Source organism: Emydura macquarii, unplaced genomic scaffold (assembly GCF_026122565.2).
Source record: "Emydura macquarii macquarii isolate MOO-44397 ecotype Brisbane River unplaced genomic scaffold, CSIRO-AGI_Emac_v2 contig_3114, whole genome shotgun sequence".
Classification (NCBI taxonomy): Eukaryota; Metazoa; Chordata; order Testudines; family Chelidae; genus Emydura; species Emydura macquarii.
Genome location: NW_027133251.1, coordinates 2,310,760 through 2,328,309, shown reverse-complemented (window position 1 = coordinate 2,328,309; position 17,550 = coordinate 2,310,760). Strand labels below are relative to the sequence as shown.

General features: G+C 45.6%; 1 protein-coding gene across 1 annotated transcript in view; it reads left to right on the top strand.

Moving 5' to 3' along the window:
* UBE2R2 (ubiquitin conjugating enzyme E2 R2) overlaps positions 1-13,983 on the top strand; it is a 90,525-nt gene extending 76,542 nt beyond the window's left edge. The window contains exons 4-5 of the mRNA XM_067530839.1: positions 5,879-6,013; positions 10,223-13,983. Coding sequence (XP_067386940.1) covers positions 5,879-6,013; positions 10,223-10,442 — 355 coding nt within the window. The 3' untranslated portion in view covers positions 10,443-13,983. The remainder of the gene's footprint in view (positions 1-5,878; positions 6,014-10,222) is intronic.
* Positions 13,984-17,550: the final 3,567 nt, after the last annotated feature.

Here is a 17,550-nt window from a genome sequence, read left to right as displayed (position 1 = left end):
TTATATTGCTGCTGTTTTGAATTCTACTGAATTGCTTATTCTGAGAGGGTTACACTGAAAAGCCATCCTAGACCAGTGTAAAAGCCATCCGTTGTGACTCAATAACATGGGCACATGTTTCCTAAAAATAACTTGCGTGACGCCGAAGTGAACAAGTATTTATCTAGGAAACATATCCCAAATACATTAATATACTTAACACATTCTTGGACAGTGATCTGCACCCCTCAGGTAATGTTTCACTCTTTAGATCAATATAATGAGCAGCTATCAGGCTAAGAAATAAAAGCCATAAGAGGAAGATTCCCTCTGTTCTGTAGAAGCAAGTGTTCAGGCACTGTCTTGTCAGCCCTTGTCTTTTCCATCTCCTCCTATTTCACATATACTTTCTTCCACTTAACTTCTAATGCCTTTGTTTCCAGTACGGCCTCAGGCAAGTGCAGTAAACATAACAGTAACTGCACCCACATGCCTGGGAGTATAGAATTGCCTAGATTAGTTCACTGTTGTGCTTGCACGCTTGTGCCTTTTTGTCATAAGGTGTGTGCACACACCCAAGAGCACAGGCTCTGAAGCTTCGTTGATCATTGTATGATATGTAACTTTTGGCCTTCCTGTTCTCATGGTCTTGTCTAGAACTTCGTCTCTTAAAACAAACTGTCACTCTGCTGTCAGTGGGTATTATGAACACATCTATCCCACTGAAGTGAGCTTTGCTCTCTTTTGGCTTGCTATTGCAGGTGGAGATAAAGGAGGCTGTCTGCTAGGGGTTATATAACTGGCCTTGTGCTGATTCACAGCTCACTGAGAGTCATGCTTGACACTGTAACTGGATACTGTAGAACTCTTGCCTTATGTGTTCACCTTACGTTGCCCAGCAGCTGTCATCCATAACACTGCGTGGGCTGGAGGAATCCGAGCAGGACCTACTGAGGATCCAAGACATCCTGAACAGCAGTCAGGCAAGGAAACTCCAAGGCCTAGACTCCAAACTGTAGTGTGAGGAATCCTTAGCAACTGCCAGTTCCTCCTATCTTGCCCTGTTTGTTCAGCCCAGGTGAGAGAGCTCCCAAGTGCACCCGAGTCTTCTCAAGTAGCCTGGCTCCTTGAACCTACACAGCCCCTGGATATCAGCAGACTTCTACAGCTGGAATTATGGACATTTTTAGTTTACCAACTGGCGTCTGCCTCAGTCACATCCCGCCTCTGTCTGCAGCCAGTCTTGTGCTCCCTGCCTGTCTTCCATTCCCTGTAGCAAACAAACAAAAGTAAATGGAACCGACAAGTCAGGTGCCCATCACTGCCCTGAACACTGTGCTTTATGTTGTGCTCCCACCTGCTATTGGCATGTGCAGTGCTCTAGTTTGTGTGTAGGGGTGCCCATCGCAATGGGGAACTAATCCTGACTGGGGCATTTGACTACTTAGAGTCTTGAATGGATTCTTTAAATTATGACTTTTCAATTGGCAGGCTGAGATGGGGGAAATACCTGTTTATCTTCTCTGTTATTGCATCTTAAGCTGTAAACTCGTCATGCCAGGGACTCTAGCTGTGCATGTTTATGGTACTGTCTTCTTATAAGCACTTAACATGTGCTGAAAGCCCCCTCTACCTCAGGTGTGGGGATGTTGTATTCAGCACCAGTGTGCACGGGCACCGTAACACTTTCACCTTTCAAATCTTCCTGGTTTGAAGATCTTAGTGCATCATTCAAGAGGAAGAGACAGGTGGTGGTGGTCGGGGACTCCCTCCTAAGGAGGACGGAGTCATCCATCTGCCATACGGACTGTGAAACTAGAGAAGTGTGCTGCTTGCCTGGAGCTAGGGTTCAGGATATGATGGAGAGACTGCCAAGACTTATCAAGCCCTCAGACCGCTACCCCTTCCTACTTCTCCACATGGGCACCAATGACACTGCCAAGAACAATCTTGAGCGGATCACTGCAGACCATATGGCTTTGAGAAGAAGGATAAAGGAGTTTGAGGCCCAAGTGGTGATCTCATTCATCCTCCCTGTTGAAGGATTTGGAGTCTTCGACCATGGGTTGTTCCAGGAAGGATTACTAGGAAGAGACGGGATTCACTTAACCGAGAGGGAAGAGTATCTTCGCAGACAAGCTGGCTAACCTAGTGAAGAGGGCTTTAAACTAGGTTCAATGGGGGTTGGAAACCTAAGCCCGGAGGTAAGTGGGGAAGTGGGATACCAGGAGGAAGCAGAAGGAGGAGGGTGCAACAGGGGAGGCCTCTGGAATTGCACAGTAGGGCAATCGGCCAGTTATCTCAAGTACCTATACACAAACGTAAGAAGCCTGGGAAACAGGAGGAATTGGAAGTCCTGGCACAGTCAAGGAACTATGATATGGTTGGAATAACCGAGATTTAGTGGGGTAACTCTCAACTGGAGCACTGTCATGGATGGGTATAAACTGTTCAGGAAGGACAGGCAGGGGTGAAAGGGTGGAGGAGTTGCCCTGTATGTAAGAGCTCTGTGATTGCTCTGAGCTTCAGTATGAAACTGGAGATAAGCCAGTTGAGAATCTCTGGGTTAAGCTTAGAAGCAAGAACAATAAGGGTGATGTCGTGGTGGGTGTCTGTTATAGACCGCTAGACCAGGAGAACGAGGTAGATGAGGCTTTCTTCAGTCAACCTAGGGAAAGTTTCCAGTTCACAGGACCTGGTTCTCATGGGGGACTTCAATCACCCCGACATCTGCTGGAAGAGCAATACAGCAGAGGACAGACAATCCAGGACATTTTTGGAGGGTCTTGCGGACAACTTCCTGGTGCAAGTGCTGGAGCAACCAACTAGGGGCTGTGCTTCTCTTGACCTACTGTTCACAAACAGGGAAGATTTGGTAGGGGAAGTAGAAGTGGATGGCAACCTAGGCAGCAGTGACCATGGGATGGTCGATTTCAGGATCCTGGCAGAAGGAAGAAAGGAGAACAGCAGGATATGGACCATGGACTTCAGAAATGCAGACTTTGACTCCCTCAGGGAGCTGATGGGCAGGATCCCCTGGGAGGCTAATATGAGGGGGAAAAGAAATCCAAGACAGCTGGCTGCATTTTAAAGAAACCTTAATGAGGGCGCAGGAACAAACCATCCCGATGTGCAGAAAGAATAGCAAATATGGTAGGCACCCAGCTTGGCTTAACAAAGAAGTCTTTGGTGAGCTTAAACACAAAAAAGATGCTTACAAGAAGTGGAAGCTTGGTCAGATGACTAGGGAGGATTATAAAAATACTGCTCAAACATGCAGGAATGAAATCAGGAGGGCCAAAGTGCAATTGGAGTTGCAGCTAGCAAGGGATGTGAAAGGGAACGAGAGGTTTCTACAAGTATGTTACCCACAAAAGGAAGATTAGGGAAAGTGTGGGTCCCTTACCGAATGGGGGAGACAACCTAGTGACAGAGAATGTGAGGAAAACCAAGGTACTCAATGCCTTTTTTGCCTCTGTCTTCATAGACAAGGTCAGGTCCCAGACTACTGCACTGGGCAGCACAGAATGGGGAGGAGGTGAACATCCCTCAGTGCTGAAGGAACAGGTCCAGGACTATTTAGAAAGATTGGACATACACAAGTCTATGGGGCCAGATGCAATGCATCCGAGGGTGCTGAGGGAGTTGGCTGATGTGATTTCAGAGCCATTGGCTATTATCTTTGAAAGCTCATGGCAACTGGGGGAGGTCCCTGATGATTGGAAAGAGGCAAAGATAGTGCCCATCTTCAAGAAAGGGAAGGAGGAGGATTCAGGGAACTACAGACCGGTCAACCTCACCTCAATCCTTGGAAAAATCATAGAGCCAGGTCCTCAAGGAATCCATTTTAAGGCACTTGGAAGAGAGGAAGGTGATAAGGAACAGTCAGCATGGATTCACCAAGGGAAAGTCATGCCTGACCAACCTGATTGCCTTCTATGAAGAGGTGACTGGCTCTGTGGATGTGGGGAAAGCAGTGGATGTGATATACCTTGACTTTAGCAAAGCTTTTGATACGGTCTCCCACAGTATTCTTGCCAGAGAGTTAAAGTAGTATGGGTTGGATGATTGGACTATAAAATGGATAGAGAGCTGGCTAGATCATTGAGCTCAACGGGTAGTGATCAATGGCTCGATGTCTAGCTGGCAGTTGGTAACAAGCAGAGTGCCCCAGGTGTCGGTCCTGCAGCCAGTTTTGTTCAACATCTTCATTAATGATCTGGAGGATGGGGTGGATTGCACCCTCAGCAAGTTTGCAGGTGACACTAAGCTGTGGGGAGTGGTAGATACGCTGGAAGGTAGGGATAGGATACAGAGTAATCTAGACACATTGGAGGATTGGGCCAAAAGAAATCTGAGGTTCAACAAGGACAAGTGCAGTGTCCTCCACTTAGAACGGAAGAATCCCATGCACAGCTACGGACGGATGGGCTAGGCAGCAGTTCTGCAGAAAAGAACCTGGGTCTTACAGTGAATAAGAAGCTGGATATGAGTCAGCAGTGTGCCCTGGTTGCCAAGAAGGCTAATAGCATATTGGGCTGCATTAGTAGGAGCATTGCCAGCAGGTCACGGGAAGTGATTATTCCCCTCTATTCGGCATTGGTGAGGCCGCATTTAGAATATTGTGTCCAGTTTTGGGCCCCCCACTACAGAAAGGACGTGGACAAGTTGGAGAGAGTCCAGCGGAGGGCAACAAAAATGATTAGGGGGCTCGTGCACATGACTTATGAGGAGAGATGGAGGGAACTAGGTTTGTTTAGTCTGCAAAAGAGAAGTAGGAGGGGGGATTTGATAGCAACCTTTAACTACCTGAAAGGGGGTTCCAGGGAGGATGGAGCTAGGCTGTTCTCAATGGTAGTAGATGACAGAACACGGAGCAATGTTTTCAAGTTGCAGTGGGAGAGGTCGAGGTTGGATATTAGGAAAACGTTTTTCACTAGGAGGGTGGTGAAGCACTGGAATGGGTTACCTAGGAAGATGGTGGAATCTCCATCTTTAGAGGTTTAAGTTGCGGCTTGAGAAAGCCCTGGCTGGGATGATTTAGCTGAGGTTAGTCCTGCTTTGAGCAGGGGGTTTGACTAGAGGACATCTTGAGGTCCCTTCCAACTCTAATATTCTATGATTCTTAGAGCTGATGAGGGAAATTTGTTTTTAAAAAAACAAAAACAAAACCCTGTTTGTTGGAAAATGCAGATTTCTCAAGACCTTGTGGGAATTTATCAGGGTCAATGAAATTTTCATTGGGAAAAGTTTGGTGGCTCCAGTGTTAAACTTCTGATCAGACACATCATGTCCACCATTATAGCCAATAGTTCAGGAGTTAGGGCACTCACTTGGCATGTGGGAGACCGCAGGTTCAAGTTCCTCGTCCAAATCAGGCAGGACTGGAACCTGAGTTTCCCATATGCCAGGTGAGTGTCCTGACTGCTGGGCTAGTGGCTGTTTTGTGTGTGTGTGGGTGGGGGGGTGTGGGGGTGTGTCTCTGGCTTTTGTTGTTTTTGTGGAAGAAAAACTTCAAAAGGCCTTAAGTCCGTCCCAATTCATATACAGGAACAATTTCTAAACTCTTAAAATTTCTTGCAGGATGGGAAAATGTTTCCCCACAAGTTTTTATTCTGCAATATCTTCAGTGAAACAAAACACTCCTGTTCTCTACCACCCCATTCTCTTCCCCACACCTCACTCAAACTCCTGGCTAGTGGTGGTGTGCGCACGTAAATCCAGTCGTGCTGTTAACTCTGCTTTCATTTCAGCTGTGGGGTGCAAGTTTACACTTACAGTCTGAAACATGTTCCTAAAATGGCAGCCTCAATTTACGTCAACTATAGGCTTCTCCTGTTGCTCCGTGAATGCTTATCTCTGACCTCTCTAATGTTGCTTTTTTCTTTTTTTTCCTCAGGACTATCCTACTGAGTGTAATCTCCTTGCTTAATGAGCCCAACACCTTCTCTCCGGCCAACGTGGATGCATCAGTCATGTTCAGGAAATGGAGGGACAGTAAAGGAAAAGACAAAGAGTATGCTGAAATCATTAGGTAAAGTCTTATTTGTGCAGGAGACATTGCAATAAGAATTCAGCTTGATGCTTCACACACCATTTAAAACCTCTCTTATTTTAAAGCTTCTTGAAGCTTAACAGAGCTAGATGTTGATGGGGGACATGGTAAATTACAATACGGTCATAGGAGCAATGAGTGAAATCAGTGGGGGAATCTGCTTAACATCTTAAATATGTATATACATATGCAAAGAGTATGAGGAATAAATAGGAAGAACTGGAAGTTAGCACATAAACTAAATTATGACATAACTGGTGTCAGACATGGCAGGATAAGTCTCTACTGAAATATTTATGTAGACTGGGATAGCAACAGGCAGTGGGGGGGGAAGGGAGATGGTGTTGTGTTGTATATCAAGAATATAAATGCTCCTCCTGAGATCTGGAAGAAGGTGACAGACCAGTTGAAAGTCTCTGAGTAAATATAAAAGGGGGAGGGGGTGGACGGGAAATACGGTGATTTCATGGTATGGATCTACTGTAGACCCGCAGATCAGGAAGAGGAGGTGGATTTCTAGAACAAATAACAGAAATATCCAACACACAAGGCCTATTAGTAATGGGGGACTTTACTAATGAGAGCTTCCCAGATATCTGTTGGAAAAGTAACTTAGCAAAACACAGCACTTCCAAGAACTTCTTCGGGACAACTTTTTGTTTCAGAAAGTGGAGGAAGTAACCAGGAGGATCAGCATGTTAGACTTGATTCTAATCAACAGGGAGGAATTGGTTGCAAATCTTAAGGGGCAAGGCAATTTGGGTGAAATTGCTCCTGAAATGATGGGTTTCATAATTCTAAGGAAAGGAAGGAGTGAAAGTAGAGGGATAGGGATGATGGACTTCAAGAAAGCAGACTTCAACAGACTCAGAGAACTGGTAGGTAGGGTTCTCTGGGAAGAAACTCGAAGGGAGAAGGGCTCAGGAGAGCTGGCAGTTCCTGAGGGAGACAATATTAAAGGTACAACTACAAACTCATCCAATCGAAGGAAATATAGGAAGAATAGAAAGAGGCCAGTATGGTTCAATCAGGAACTCTTTAATGATCTGAAAATCAAAAAGGGAATCCTACAAAAAGTGGAAACATGGATAAATTGCTAAGGCTGTGTACAAAAAAAAAAAAAGCACAAGCAGAAAGGCTAAGGGACAAAATGAGTTACACCTAACAAGGGACGTAAAAGGCAATAAGAGGTTCTTTTAAATACATTAAGAGCAAGAAAAAGAGAGTACCTACAGTTTCCTTTAATGAGGAAAAGAAGAGCTAATAACTGATGACATCAGGAAGCTGAGATCTTTAATGCCTGTTTTGCATCAGTCTTGACTAAAATGGGTAATGATGACCAGATACTCAACATAATACCAACAAGGGGAAAGGAACACAAGCCAAAATAGGGGAGGAACAGCTTAAAGAATATTTAGATAAGTTAGATGCATTCAAGTAAGCAGTGCCTGATAAAATTCATCTCAAAATACTTAAGGAACTAGCTGAAGCAATCTCAGAACTGTTAGCAATTATCTTCAAGAATTCATGGAGGATGGGTGAAGTCCTAGAAGACTGGAGAAGGTCAAACATGGTACTGATCTTTAAAATGGAGGAACAAAGAGGTTTCAGGGAATTAGCCTAACTGGTCTAACTTTGATGTCCGGAAAGATACCAGAACAAAATACTGAGCAATCCAGTTAGTAAGCACCTTGCAGATAATAGCATTATATGGAATAGCCAGCATGGACTTGTCAAGAACAAGTCATGCCAAACTAACCTAATTTTCGTCGTTGACAGAGTTACAGGCCTGTTGTCTGGGTAGAAGCTGTAGATGTGATATATTGATTTTTAGTAAGTCATCTAACAGTCACATGACATTCTCATAAGCAAACTAGGGAATAGTGATCTGTATGAAATTACTAATAAGGTGGATGCACAACTGATTGAACGCCTGAACTCAGTAGTTATCAATGGCTTGCTATCAGACTGAGGGCATACCTAGTGTTGTCCTGCAAAGTCTGGTACTAGTCAATATTTTCATTCATGACTTGGATAATGGAGTAGTGTCCTTATAAAATTTGCAGATGACCTCAAACTAGGAGGGCTTGCAAATACTCTAGAGGACAAGGTCATTTTCAAATCTAATCGTGACACGTTACAGAATTCGTCTGAAATCCCCAAGATGAAATTCAGTAGACAAGTGCAAAGTACTACTACACTTATGAAGGAGAAGTCAAATTCACAACTACACAATGGGGAATAATTGTCTAGTTGGTGGTCTTGCTGAAAAGGATCTGGGGGTTATCTGGATCACAAATTGAATGAACCAACAATTTGATGCAGCTGCGAAAAACAATATGTTTCTGGGGTGTATTAACAGGAACGTTGTATGTAAGACACAGGATGTAATTATCCTGCTCTGCGTTGGTGAGGCCTCAGTGGAAGTATTGTGCCCAGTTTTGGGCACCATGCTTTAGGAAAAATGTGGACAAATTGGAGAGAGTCTAGAGGAAACAAACAAAAAAAGATAAAAGGTCTCAAAACCTGATCTTTGAGGAAAGGTTAACGGGGCTTGTTTTTTCTTGAGAAAAGACTGAGAGGGACCTGATAAATCTTCAAATATGTTAAGGGCTGTTAAAAAGCAAATGTTGATCAACTGTTCTCCGTCCTACCTTCAGTGGACACGAAGTAATGGGCTTAATCTGCAGCGAGGGATATTTAGGTTTGATGTTAAGGAAAAACTTTCTAACTATGAGGGTAGTTAAGCCCTGGAGTTGGCTTCCAAGGAAGGCTGTAGAATCCCCATCGTTGGAGGTTTTTAAAAATAGGTTGGACAAAGACCTATCAGGGCCGATTTAGTGTACTTAGTCCTGCCTCAGCACGGGGCCTAGATTTGATGACATCTTCAAGTCCCTTCCAGCCCCATGTTTCATGGTATGGATCTACTGTAGACCCGCAGATCAGGAAGAGGAGGTGGATTTCTAGAACAAATAACAGAAATATCCAACACACATCTGTTTAAAATCCTGCCTCTTTCATTTAGAAGGTGATCCTTAGAAGTCCCTAGTTCTGTCAAGTCATGTTTACTGAAGAAGCCTTGTAACACAGTAAGGTCCTCTCTGTCAGCAAGCCTTCTTGACTTCTGGAGGATTCTCCCTTCCCCGGGTGGTAGTGACTAGACCTATACAGAGCCAGTACTTTATATGGGGCACACTTCAGGAATATGTTAAGAGCTCAGGATTAGCGCTGATGACTTCTAATCCTTAAATCAACTTTAGAGAGTGATGCATTTTGGGGAAAGATCCTATGCCTGTGTAGAAATGGCCCCAAGTGTTAGGGTAAAATGTCATGGTGTAAGAATGATACAAGCAATACTTTCCTCAGTGAAAAGTTCCAGAGGGATAGCTGTGTTAGTCTGTATACAGCAAAATACAGTGAAAAATGCAGAGGGCAAACTAATTGGGAGGGAGGGTGATGCATCATCTTTAAAGGCAGAACCGTAGTTACCTGCTAGTCTACCCATATTTCTGTAAGAGGAAACACTCTGACACCTGATAGCTTCCAAAAAGTGATGCTAGAAAGGACTGGACGGCTGTAGTTCAAGGTAGCCAACATTTAGACAGACTGGATTTTTCCAGAGCATTGCCTTAGTGGGAGCACAGCAATGCTGAGCACGTATGAAAATACTACCCTAAGCATAGCTGGGTAAAACTTTTAGTGGGACTTAATGCTTTTGGAGAGCCTTACTTTGAAAGCATAGCCATCAGGGAAACCGCTTGATATTGCTTTCTTTTTTTTATTATGGACCCCCTTTTTTTGGGAAAAGGAAGATTGATCAATGCAATGAAACTTGCTACCTGTGACTAGTTTATGCAGGTCACTAATACTGAATCTTAAAATATATTTCTATCTCATGTTGCTGGAGTTTTGAAAGAGTTTACTGGGACTGAAAACAACTTGTAACAGTCCCACACCGGTGATCAAAGAAAACAAATCTGTTTTTAATTTCACTTGCTATATTTTGACTCACCTGCTGGCTTCCTATGGAATGCACATTCTGAAATGGCTTCATTATCTCAGCCAGGTTTATGTTGGTTCTTGGAGATGTTAGCCTCAAATGACCCCTTGCTTTGGAAGTGAAAGCTATGGCCCTCTCGGAATCCAAACCTGTGGTCACATTGCTGCTTTCTGTTCTCTACCTTGCAGGAAACAGGTTTTGGCGACCAAGGCTGAGGCGGAAAAGGATGGCGTGAAGGTCCCCACTACGCTGGCAGAGTACTGCATCAAAACTAAAGTGCCTTCCAATGACAACAGTTCAGATTTGCTTTATGACGACTTGTACGATGACGACATTGATGACGAAGATGAAGAGGAGGAAGATGCTGAGTGTTACGATGATGATGATTCTGGTAATGAAGAGTCGTGACCTGCTCCCTACATGCTGTACTGCCCTGCCGACTCAGGCCAAAAGGGAGCCGTAGTAACCTAGCAACAGTCCAGCAAAAAATACACGGGGGAAATCAACAACAAACTCTTGTCTCCTGCTGTACGGATCTCTGTTTGCTCTTTTTTATGGACCTCTTAGAGAGAGAGAGAGAGAGAGAGAGAGACCCTCCACAGAATGTCTGAATTCTTGCATTCTTAACCCTTTCATCACTGTATTATGATTTCTTTTTCAAGAAAGAAACTCCCCCTTTCACTTCTCTACGCAACGTTCACAGTGAAACAGGTTTGGTCTGTGTTTAGATTCTTTAATTAAACACAGTCGTACATCGAGATGTTTAATGTATTTAAAGCTGGAACGAACCCATTGGAAGTTGGGTCCTTGGGAGTTGACAAGTGCTGCATTTACTGGGAAGAAAAGACAAAACAAAACAAAAAAAAAAACCCACACAAAGCAAATTGCCAAGGTTTAGCTGCTCTGTTTACAATAATAGCGTGTGCAAATTTGTGTAGCTTTGTGGTGGTGGTTTTTCCCTTTTTTCAAGGCGCGGGGCGGAGAGTGTAAGCTGCTGTGTGTTGAGCTTGTTGGAATGTGTTACTGAAAAGTAGAATATTCCTTTTCAGCATGTTCTAGTTAGGAAATAGACAGCCCCTGGCGCCTTGAGCCCAGAGGACAGAATCAGCTGTCTTTTTACAAGGCATGTGATATGAACCCTAAAATAAACACTTAACACTTCACATCTGTACAGCTGAGCCCCGGGTTGCTATTTATTTTTCAGACTCTTTGGGGTTTAAAAATCACTATGCCGTTGGTTAGATGCTGCTGAGATCTGCTGCTGGTCCCACTCTTGGGCTGGAATAGTGAAAATACAGACTTCAATCCCCTCCCCTCCTTTAGAAGGCAAAGTTGGCCTCCTTAAAGGTCATGGCAGGGTGTCAGCTAGTATTAGTCCTAGGAACATGTGTGCAGTGTCTGGAATCTGCTGTTTTCAAGAAGCTACTACACCTCTGGAGAGTCTAGCCTGGGTGTTCACTGTAGCTGCCAGTTGCTCTTTTCTGCACCCCAAATGCCTCCTATGGACTTCTAGCATCTACCTTTTTTATTTCTTTAAATGGGTGAGACTAGTTGTGAATTGGCAAATGACAGGGCCCCCTAAGGCTTCCTGCTGTGGATTGTGGGCCTGGAGGTAGAATCCAAAATTCCCTTGGGCAGCGATGCCCTGACAAGGACTAGAAATACCAATCTGGCCTCCCCCCCGATTATTAATGCACGCACGCTCTGCATCTGCAGTCAAACCAAGACTATCCTCATTACTGGAGAGGGAAAGGGAACCTGGTGACAAAGCTTTGTTGTGATCACTTAACTCGCAGAGGCTGCAGGCTTGTTCCTGGCTGAGGAGAACTCCGTGAACTAGGATTAGAATAGCTGGCGTGAGGCTTTTGACGTGTTAACGTAGCATTTAGCTTTGGGTGATGCGCAAAGTTCAGGCAGTTCAGCCACCACGAAGCTCCATGTGCTGTGTAGCTTTTGGCAGACAATCTGTTTCTCCTCAAAGTAGTTGGAGGAGGGGAAAAAGCTGATTTCCCCTCCTCACCCCCCCAGCAGAATTTGATGGCCTAACCTGCTGACACCACACATCCATTATACAGTGCTCTTGTGATTTGCCTGGCGTGTGGTGGTCTGGGTCAGCCTTTTGGATGACTTTTTGTCCACAGGCTAGGAGTACGTTTCAGTATACTGAGCCTAATCACTTCAAGAACCTATCTAGTGGTGGAGTCACTCAGCCTGTGTGCTGTCATTCTGGCTTCAGTGGGAGTTTTGCCGATGTGGGGGAGTTTCCCCAGTAAGGATTGCTGCATCAGGCCCTGAGAGGCTCCTTTCATGACATTTTGGTTGCCCCCTTGTTCTCAGGGTCTTCAGTGGCATGCCATTACCTTTCACTAACACTGCCTTCTCAAAGTTGTGTGGCTGGGGACGCTGCCTAACTTGTTAATAAAGTGAAAGCTTGGAGTGCTGGTTCTGTGAGCACGAGGGCTGTGACTTCCTGATAGTAGAAGAGACGGGATGTGTTTCTTCCCCTCCCAGGCTAGGAGCTGATTTAAAAGAGGTACTGAAGTGAGGTGCCAGCTGTTTGCAGTTGAAAGCAGTCCAGCCTCACGTACAAGGAGAGCAGGAAAATTACACCAGGGACGGCAAATGCAGGATTCACGTCGTAAGTTCTTTTTTAAAACGTTGGTTAAAGCCTTTTTTGCCGATAAAACAAGAGCAAGTTTTGAACTGTAAAAGGTGGCTGTTTCTTTCTGAAGGCCCCACTGTGTGATCGTATGAAGACATTCCAGGGCATGGTATGAGAAACGTGGACACCAGCAAGCCCTATCGTGTATTATTGCTTAAAGGCAGCCTCCAGTATAAACTTGCATCCCCCACCCGTGTTCTCGTGCTGGGGACAAGGGCCTGCCTGCATGGCCTCCTTAAGCATTCAGATTGGGTTCTGCAGTCCCAGAAGGCTTTGCCCACCCTCCTCTCCGAGAATGAGAGATCTTTTCCCTGCAGCACTTCTGGAGCAGGCGACTGGAGCGCCTGCATGATGCATGTAGTGCAGTTACCACTAAGGCAATCCGCTTTAGTCAGAGCGTGTACTTTCAGAGCAAGCACCAGGGGTGAACTAGCTTCTTGAAAACCAACGGGAATGTATACAAGTAGTGCAATTAGATTGCAAGAACCAAGCGCGTATCCCTGGAACTCCTTCATGGGACTAGTTCTCAGCAGAGTAACTGTTCCCTCTGAGGCTGTCGGTGCTTTCTAGAAACTAACCTCACTTTTGTGTGTGTGGTGGTGGTGGTGAAGGTGAAGGGAATGGGTGTGACTTAAGACAGGGAAGCAAACAACCCAATCAATGCAACACCATTTGTGCTGATGACTTGTTTGAAATGAGGATACTGCATTTTTCAGGATCTTTCCCTTGTACTTTGACCGTCTTCACTGTATACTCTCCAGTGACTTGTATTCTCAAGCTTGGTGTTGTAAGATGTGTTATCATGATTACCCTTCATTTAAAAACAAAACAAAACTATTCCAAGAGCTCCTACAATAGCCAGACTAACTTCTCTCTCCCTCCGTCCCCTGCGCAGTGTCATTGCTTGTTGACTTGCTGGTTTCCTTTTCAAAATACAAACAACTGAAGTATGACTATGAAACTATTTAAGAGATTATGAGGAAAAATGTTTACCTGACCTGTGTATTCTTTTCTTAACCCTCTCTCCCATCCCAACCAATGTTGACGTTTACATTTATAATTCAAGTGCAGTTTTCAACCATTCTGAAACCAGCAGGGTGCACTAGATTTTCTTAGTAGTTTTCTTAGCTGAAAATCCTGGATGTTTTCCTTTTTTCTTCAATATAATTTACCAGAAAGGATTAACTGATGCATTTTGTGTTGTCTTCCCCTTCAGTAGTTTATTTTGTCTTTTCTGCACATCTGTCTACTAATAAAATGTGAAATAAAAATATCCCTGTATTGTTACTTCCCTGGCAACCAGACCACTTTCTTTACGTGCATGGCTTAGAAGTGCCGAATGCCAACTCTTTAAAGCGCTGCTGAGGTTCTGTCTATGCTGCAACCCCCACCGTACATGAAGATCTGGATCCTGCCCCCAAAATGCTAGCTAGCCTTTAGCATGGTCCCAGTGGGGAAAATCCTATCATCCTCAAGAATGGGTTCTGGAAAGACCATCACAGAACTCACTTCTGTAAACATGAAGAGCTGAGTTACCGCCCTGAAAGTATTGAGCTACGCTCACCAGGGTTTGGACTCACAGCAGGGAAGGACATCTCATCCAGCCCACCAGTGAGGCAGGACCAAGTATACCTAGAAAAGGGCAAGTTTCATGGACACAGTCAAGAGGACTTCTACGCTTGTTGTAAAATAAAGCTTAGTAGAGGGTGACCAAGATTCTTCTTAAGCAACAGCATTAATTCTACTCTAAATGTAGCTTGCTTTATACAGGGCCTGAGCGTCTTCCTCTGGAAGTAACAAGCTTTACCACCGATTTTAGTGGGAGCGAGGCCTGAGTGAAGAAATGGGGCTTATGGGGTCACTGCAGCCCCAACAGGTGTTTGCCTAGTGGAAATGGACTTTAAGGAGCAGAGAAGGAGCCTGTCAGCTCTAAAGCCAAGAGTTTGTGGAAGAAGGCTGGTCTCATGGATGGGGGGTACTGGGTCAGGTTAGTTTGGAAGCTGAATCTCCCTATTTCACTCCCCTGTGAACTAGTATTTGCTGAGGTGGGAATGAAGAAATGCTACCAGGGGTTATAATAGATGTGCTCCTCCTCTGCTACCCCCCAGGGCAAGTCACCCAACAATGCTTCTAGTGCATCCCTGCACCTATTGCTAAAGTGTCTCAGCAAGCAGGCCTTCCCCCTGTCAGCTGCACCTCAGGGAGATGACAAGCTGCTGTTGACTGTATGCGGGAGCTGCACAGCAGTGCCTGGGGGTGAGTATCAAAGCCAATGGAGTGTAACTACCCCCCCAGTCACCCCTTCTTTCCTACATGGTATAAGGCAGGGGCCAGCTGCTACAGGCAGGTATGACCTTGTAGCTTGGAAGAACCTCTCCAGGGAAAGGGGTGAGAGACTATCCGCTCTTCACAACTTCAAGCCGGGTTGCTAAATGCCACTGTTCAAACACGTTTTCATTTGTGTTGCCTAGAGCGTCTCGAATGCAAACAGGCACGGAGCAGGGCTGTTGCCTGCACAAACTATTGTCAGGTTTGTGGTGGGGTCATCTTCCCCTCTAACTGGAATACACACCGAGAATGGAAAACGGGCTGTGGGGCGTTCCTCCTTCAGCGTCAGGGCTTCAAAACCTTTCCTTACAAACAAACCTTTCAGAAGCTCTGCTGGAGCAGAGCAGTCTGGTGCCAGTCATTGTGGTGGATAGCTGGAGAGAAGCCCTATGTGGAAATGTTAAAGTAACTCAAGGGGTGGACGAGCTCTTCTCTGCTTTCCCAGTGTACCACCCAAGCACTCTTGGTGCTACAACCATGGTAAGTAAAGTCATGTTTGTATCAAATAAAGCGCTGCTTGTATTAGTGTGTGTATGTGCACCTAGCCCCCCTGCATACAGGTAGGGGGTGAAGATCTAAAGCGGTGGCTGAGGAGTCAGGGAAGATGACTAACCCTCCCCCTGCCCCCCTCTGAGTCACTGGAAAGCAGCGTGGTGCCAGCCTCTCCCTGGCAAAGTCACAAGCAGGCACAAAAGTGCATGGTGATGCTTTATTTTTGTACCAGCTGGAAGCTGCCTCCAGGGCTATTACTCCTCCAGTAGCACCTGAGAAGGGTGAAGCACCAGGGCTGGGTCCTCGTGTGAAGAAATCCTGCTCACAAAGGCATTAAGAGGCAGGTGTGGATGCAGAAGCAGCAAAGGATTTTAGGCGAGCTCTACCTCTAGGAAAGGACACAGGCTCTTGTTCTAGATGAACTAATGGACGCACTCTTCTCCAGAGCTCAAATCAGCTTAGCAAACTGAGGCCAGCTGTAGAAACCTGCAGGTACAAAATTTCTATCCCCCTCCAAGCTGAAATCCACAAGCAGGGTCCATAAATAGATAGTGGCTGACCTCTATAACATTTGAATCCACATCCAGCTGTGATCTGCCCCCCCTGGGCTCTGGCTACCCAGTGAGGGCTGGTGATACCTATCCAACCTCTGTGACCTCACTCAGTGTGTGGAGGTTTTACCAAATTCTGTGGCTGCACCCATCATGGCCCTGGGAGAGCAAACCAGTAATTTACTCAGCCTAGGAGACGTTCTTAATAAGGAGTTAAATTCATCCCCCAGGCAGGTGAGTGTTATCTGTATGCTCCTCCCGGGGAGGGCTGCAAACCATGGTTAACTTTGACCTTTCACAGGCCTCCTGAGGGAAAGAAAAAAAATCACATTTCAAAATCTAACTTTCCTGCCCCAAATACCAAGTTGGATGTTCTCTATGATTCAAAAGACCTTCCTACCACCAAAGAACTATTTGTGCTTCATGCTGGAAACATGTAGAAAAGCCTGGGGGGGGTGAATGTTTTTCCCTAGGCTTGAGTAGCCTTTGAAATGTTTGGATGAGATTCAGTTCCTCAGGCAACTGGCAAGAAAGCGGGCCCTTTACTTTCCCCTATGGCAGCATGAAAAGATATCCTGCACAGGACATAGAATCATAGAATATTAGAGTTGGAAGGGACCTCAGGAGGTCATCTAGTCCAACCCCCTGCTCAAAGCAGGATTAACCTCAGCTATATCATCCCAACCAGGGCTTTGTCAAGCCTCACCTTAAAAACCTCTAAGGATGGAGATTCCACCACCTCCCTAGGTAACCCATTCCAGTGCTTCACCACCCTCCTAGTAAAAAACTTTTTCCTAATGTCCAACTTAGACCTCCCGCCCTGCAACTTGAGACCGTTGCTCCTTGTTCTATCATCTGCCACCACCGAGAACAGCCTAGCCCCATCCTCCCTGGAACCCCCTTTCAGGTAGTTAAAGGCCGCTATCAAATCCCCCCTCACTCTTCTCTTTTGCAGACTAAACAAGCCCAGTTCCCTCAGCCTCTCCTCATAAGTCCTGTGCTCCAGCCCCCTAATCATTTTGGTTGCCCTCCGCTGCACTCTCTCCAACTTGTCCACATCCTTTTTGTAGTGAGGGGCCCAAAACTGGACACAATATTCTAAATGCGGCCTCACCAATGCCGAATAGAGGGGAATAATCACTTCCCGTGACCTGCTGGCAATGCCCCTCCTAATGCAGCCCAATATGCCATTAGCCTTCTTGACAACCAGGGCACACTGCTGACTCATATCCAGCTTTTTATCCACCGTTACCCCCAGGTCCTTTTCTGCAGAGCTGCTGCCCAGCTCGTCAGTCCCCAGTCTATAGCTGTGCATGGGATTCTTCCTTCCTAAGTGGAGGACTCTGCACTTGTCCTTGTTGAACCTCATTAGATTTCTTTTGGCCCAATCCTCCAGTTTGTTTAGGTCACTCTGTATCCTATCCCTACCCTCCAGGGTATCTACCACTCCCCCCAGCTTAGTGTCATCCGCAAACTTGCTGAG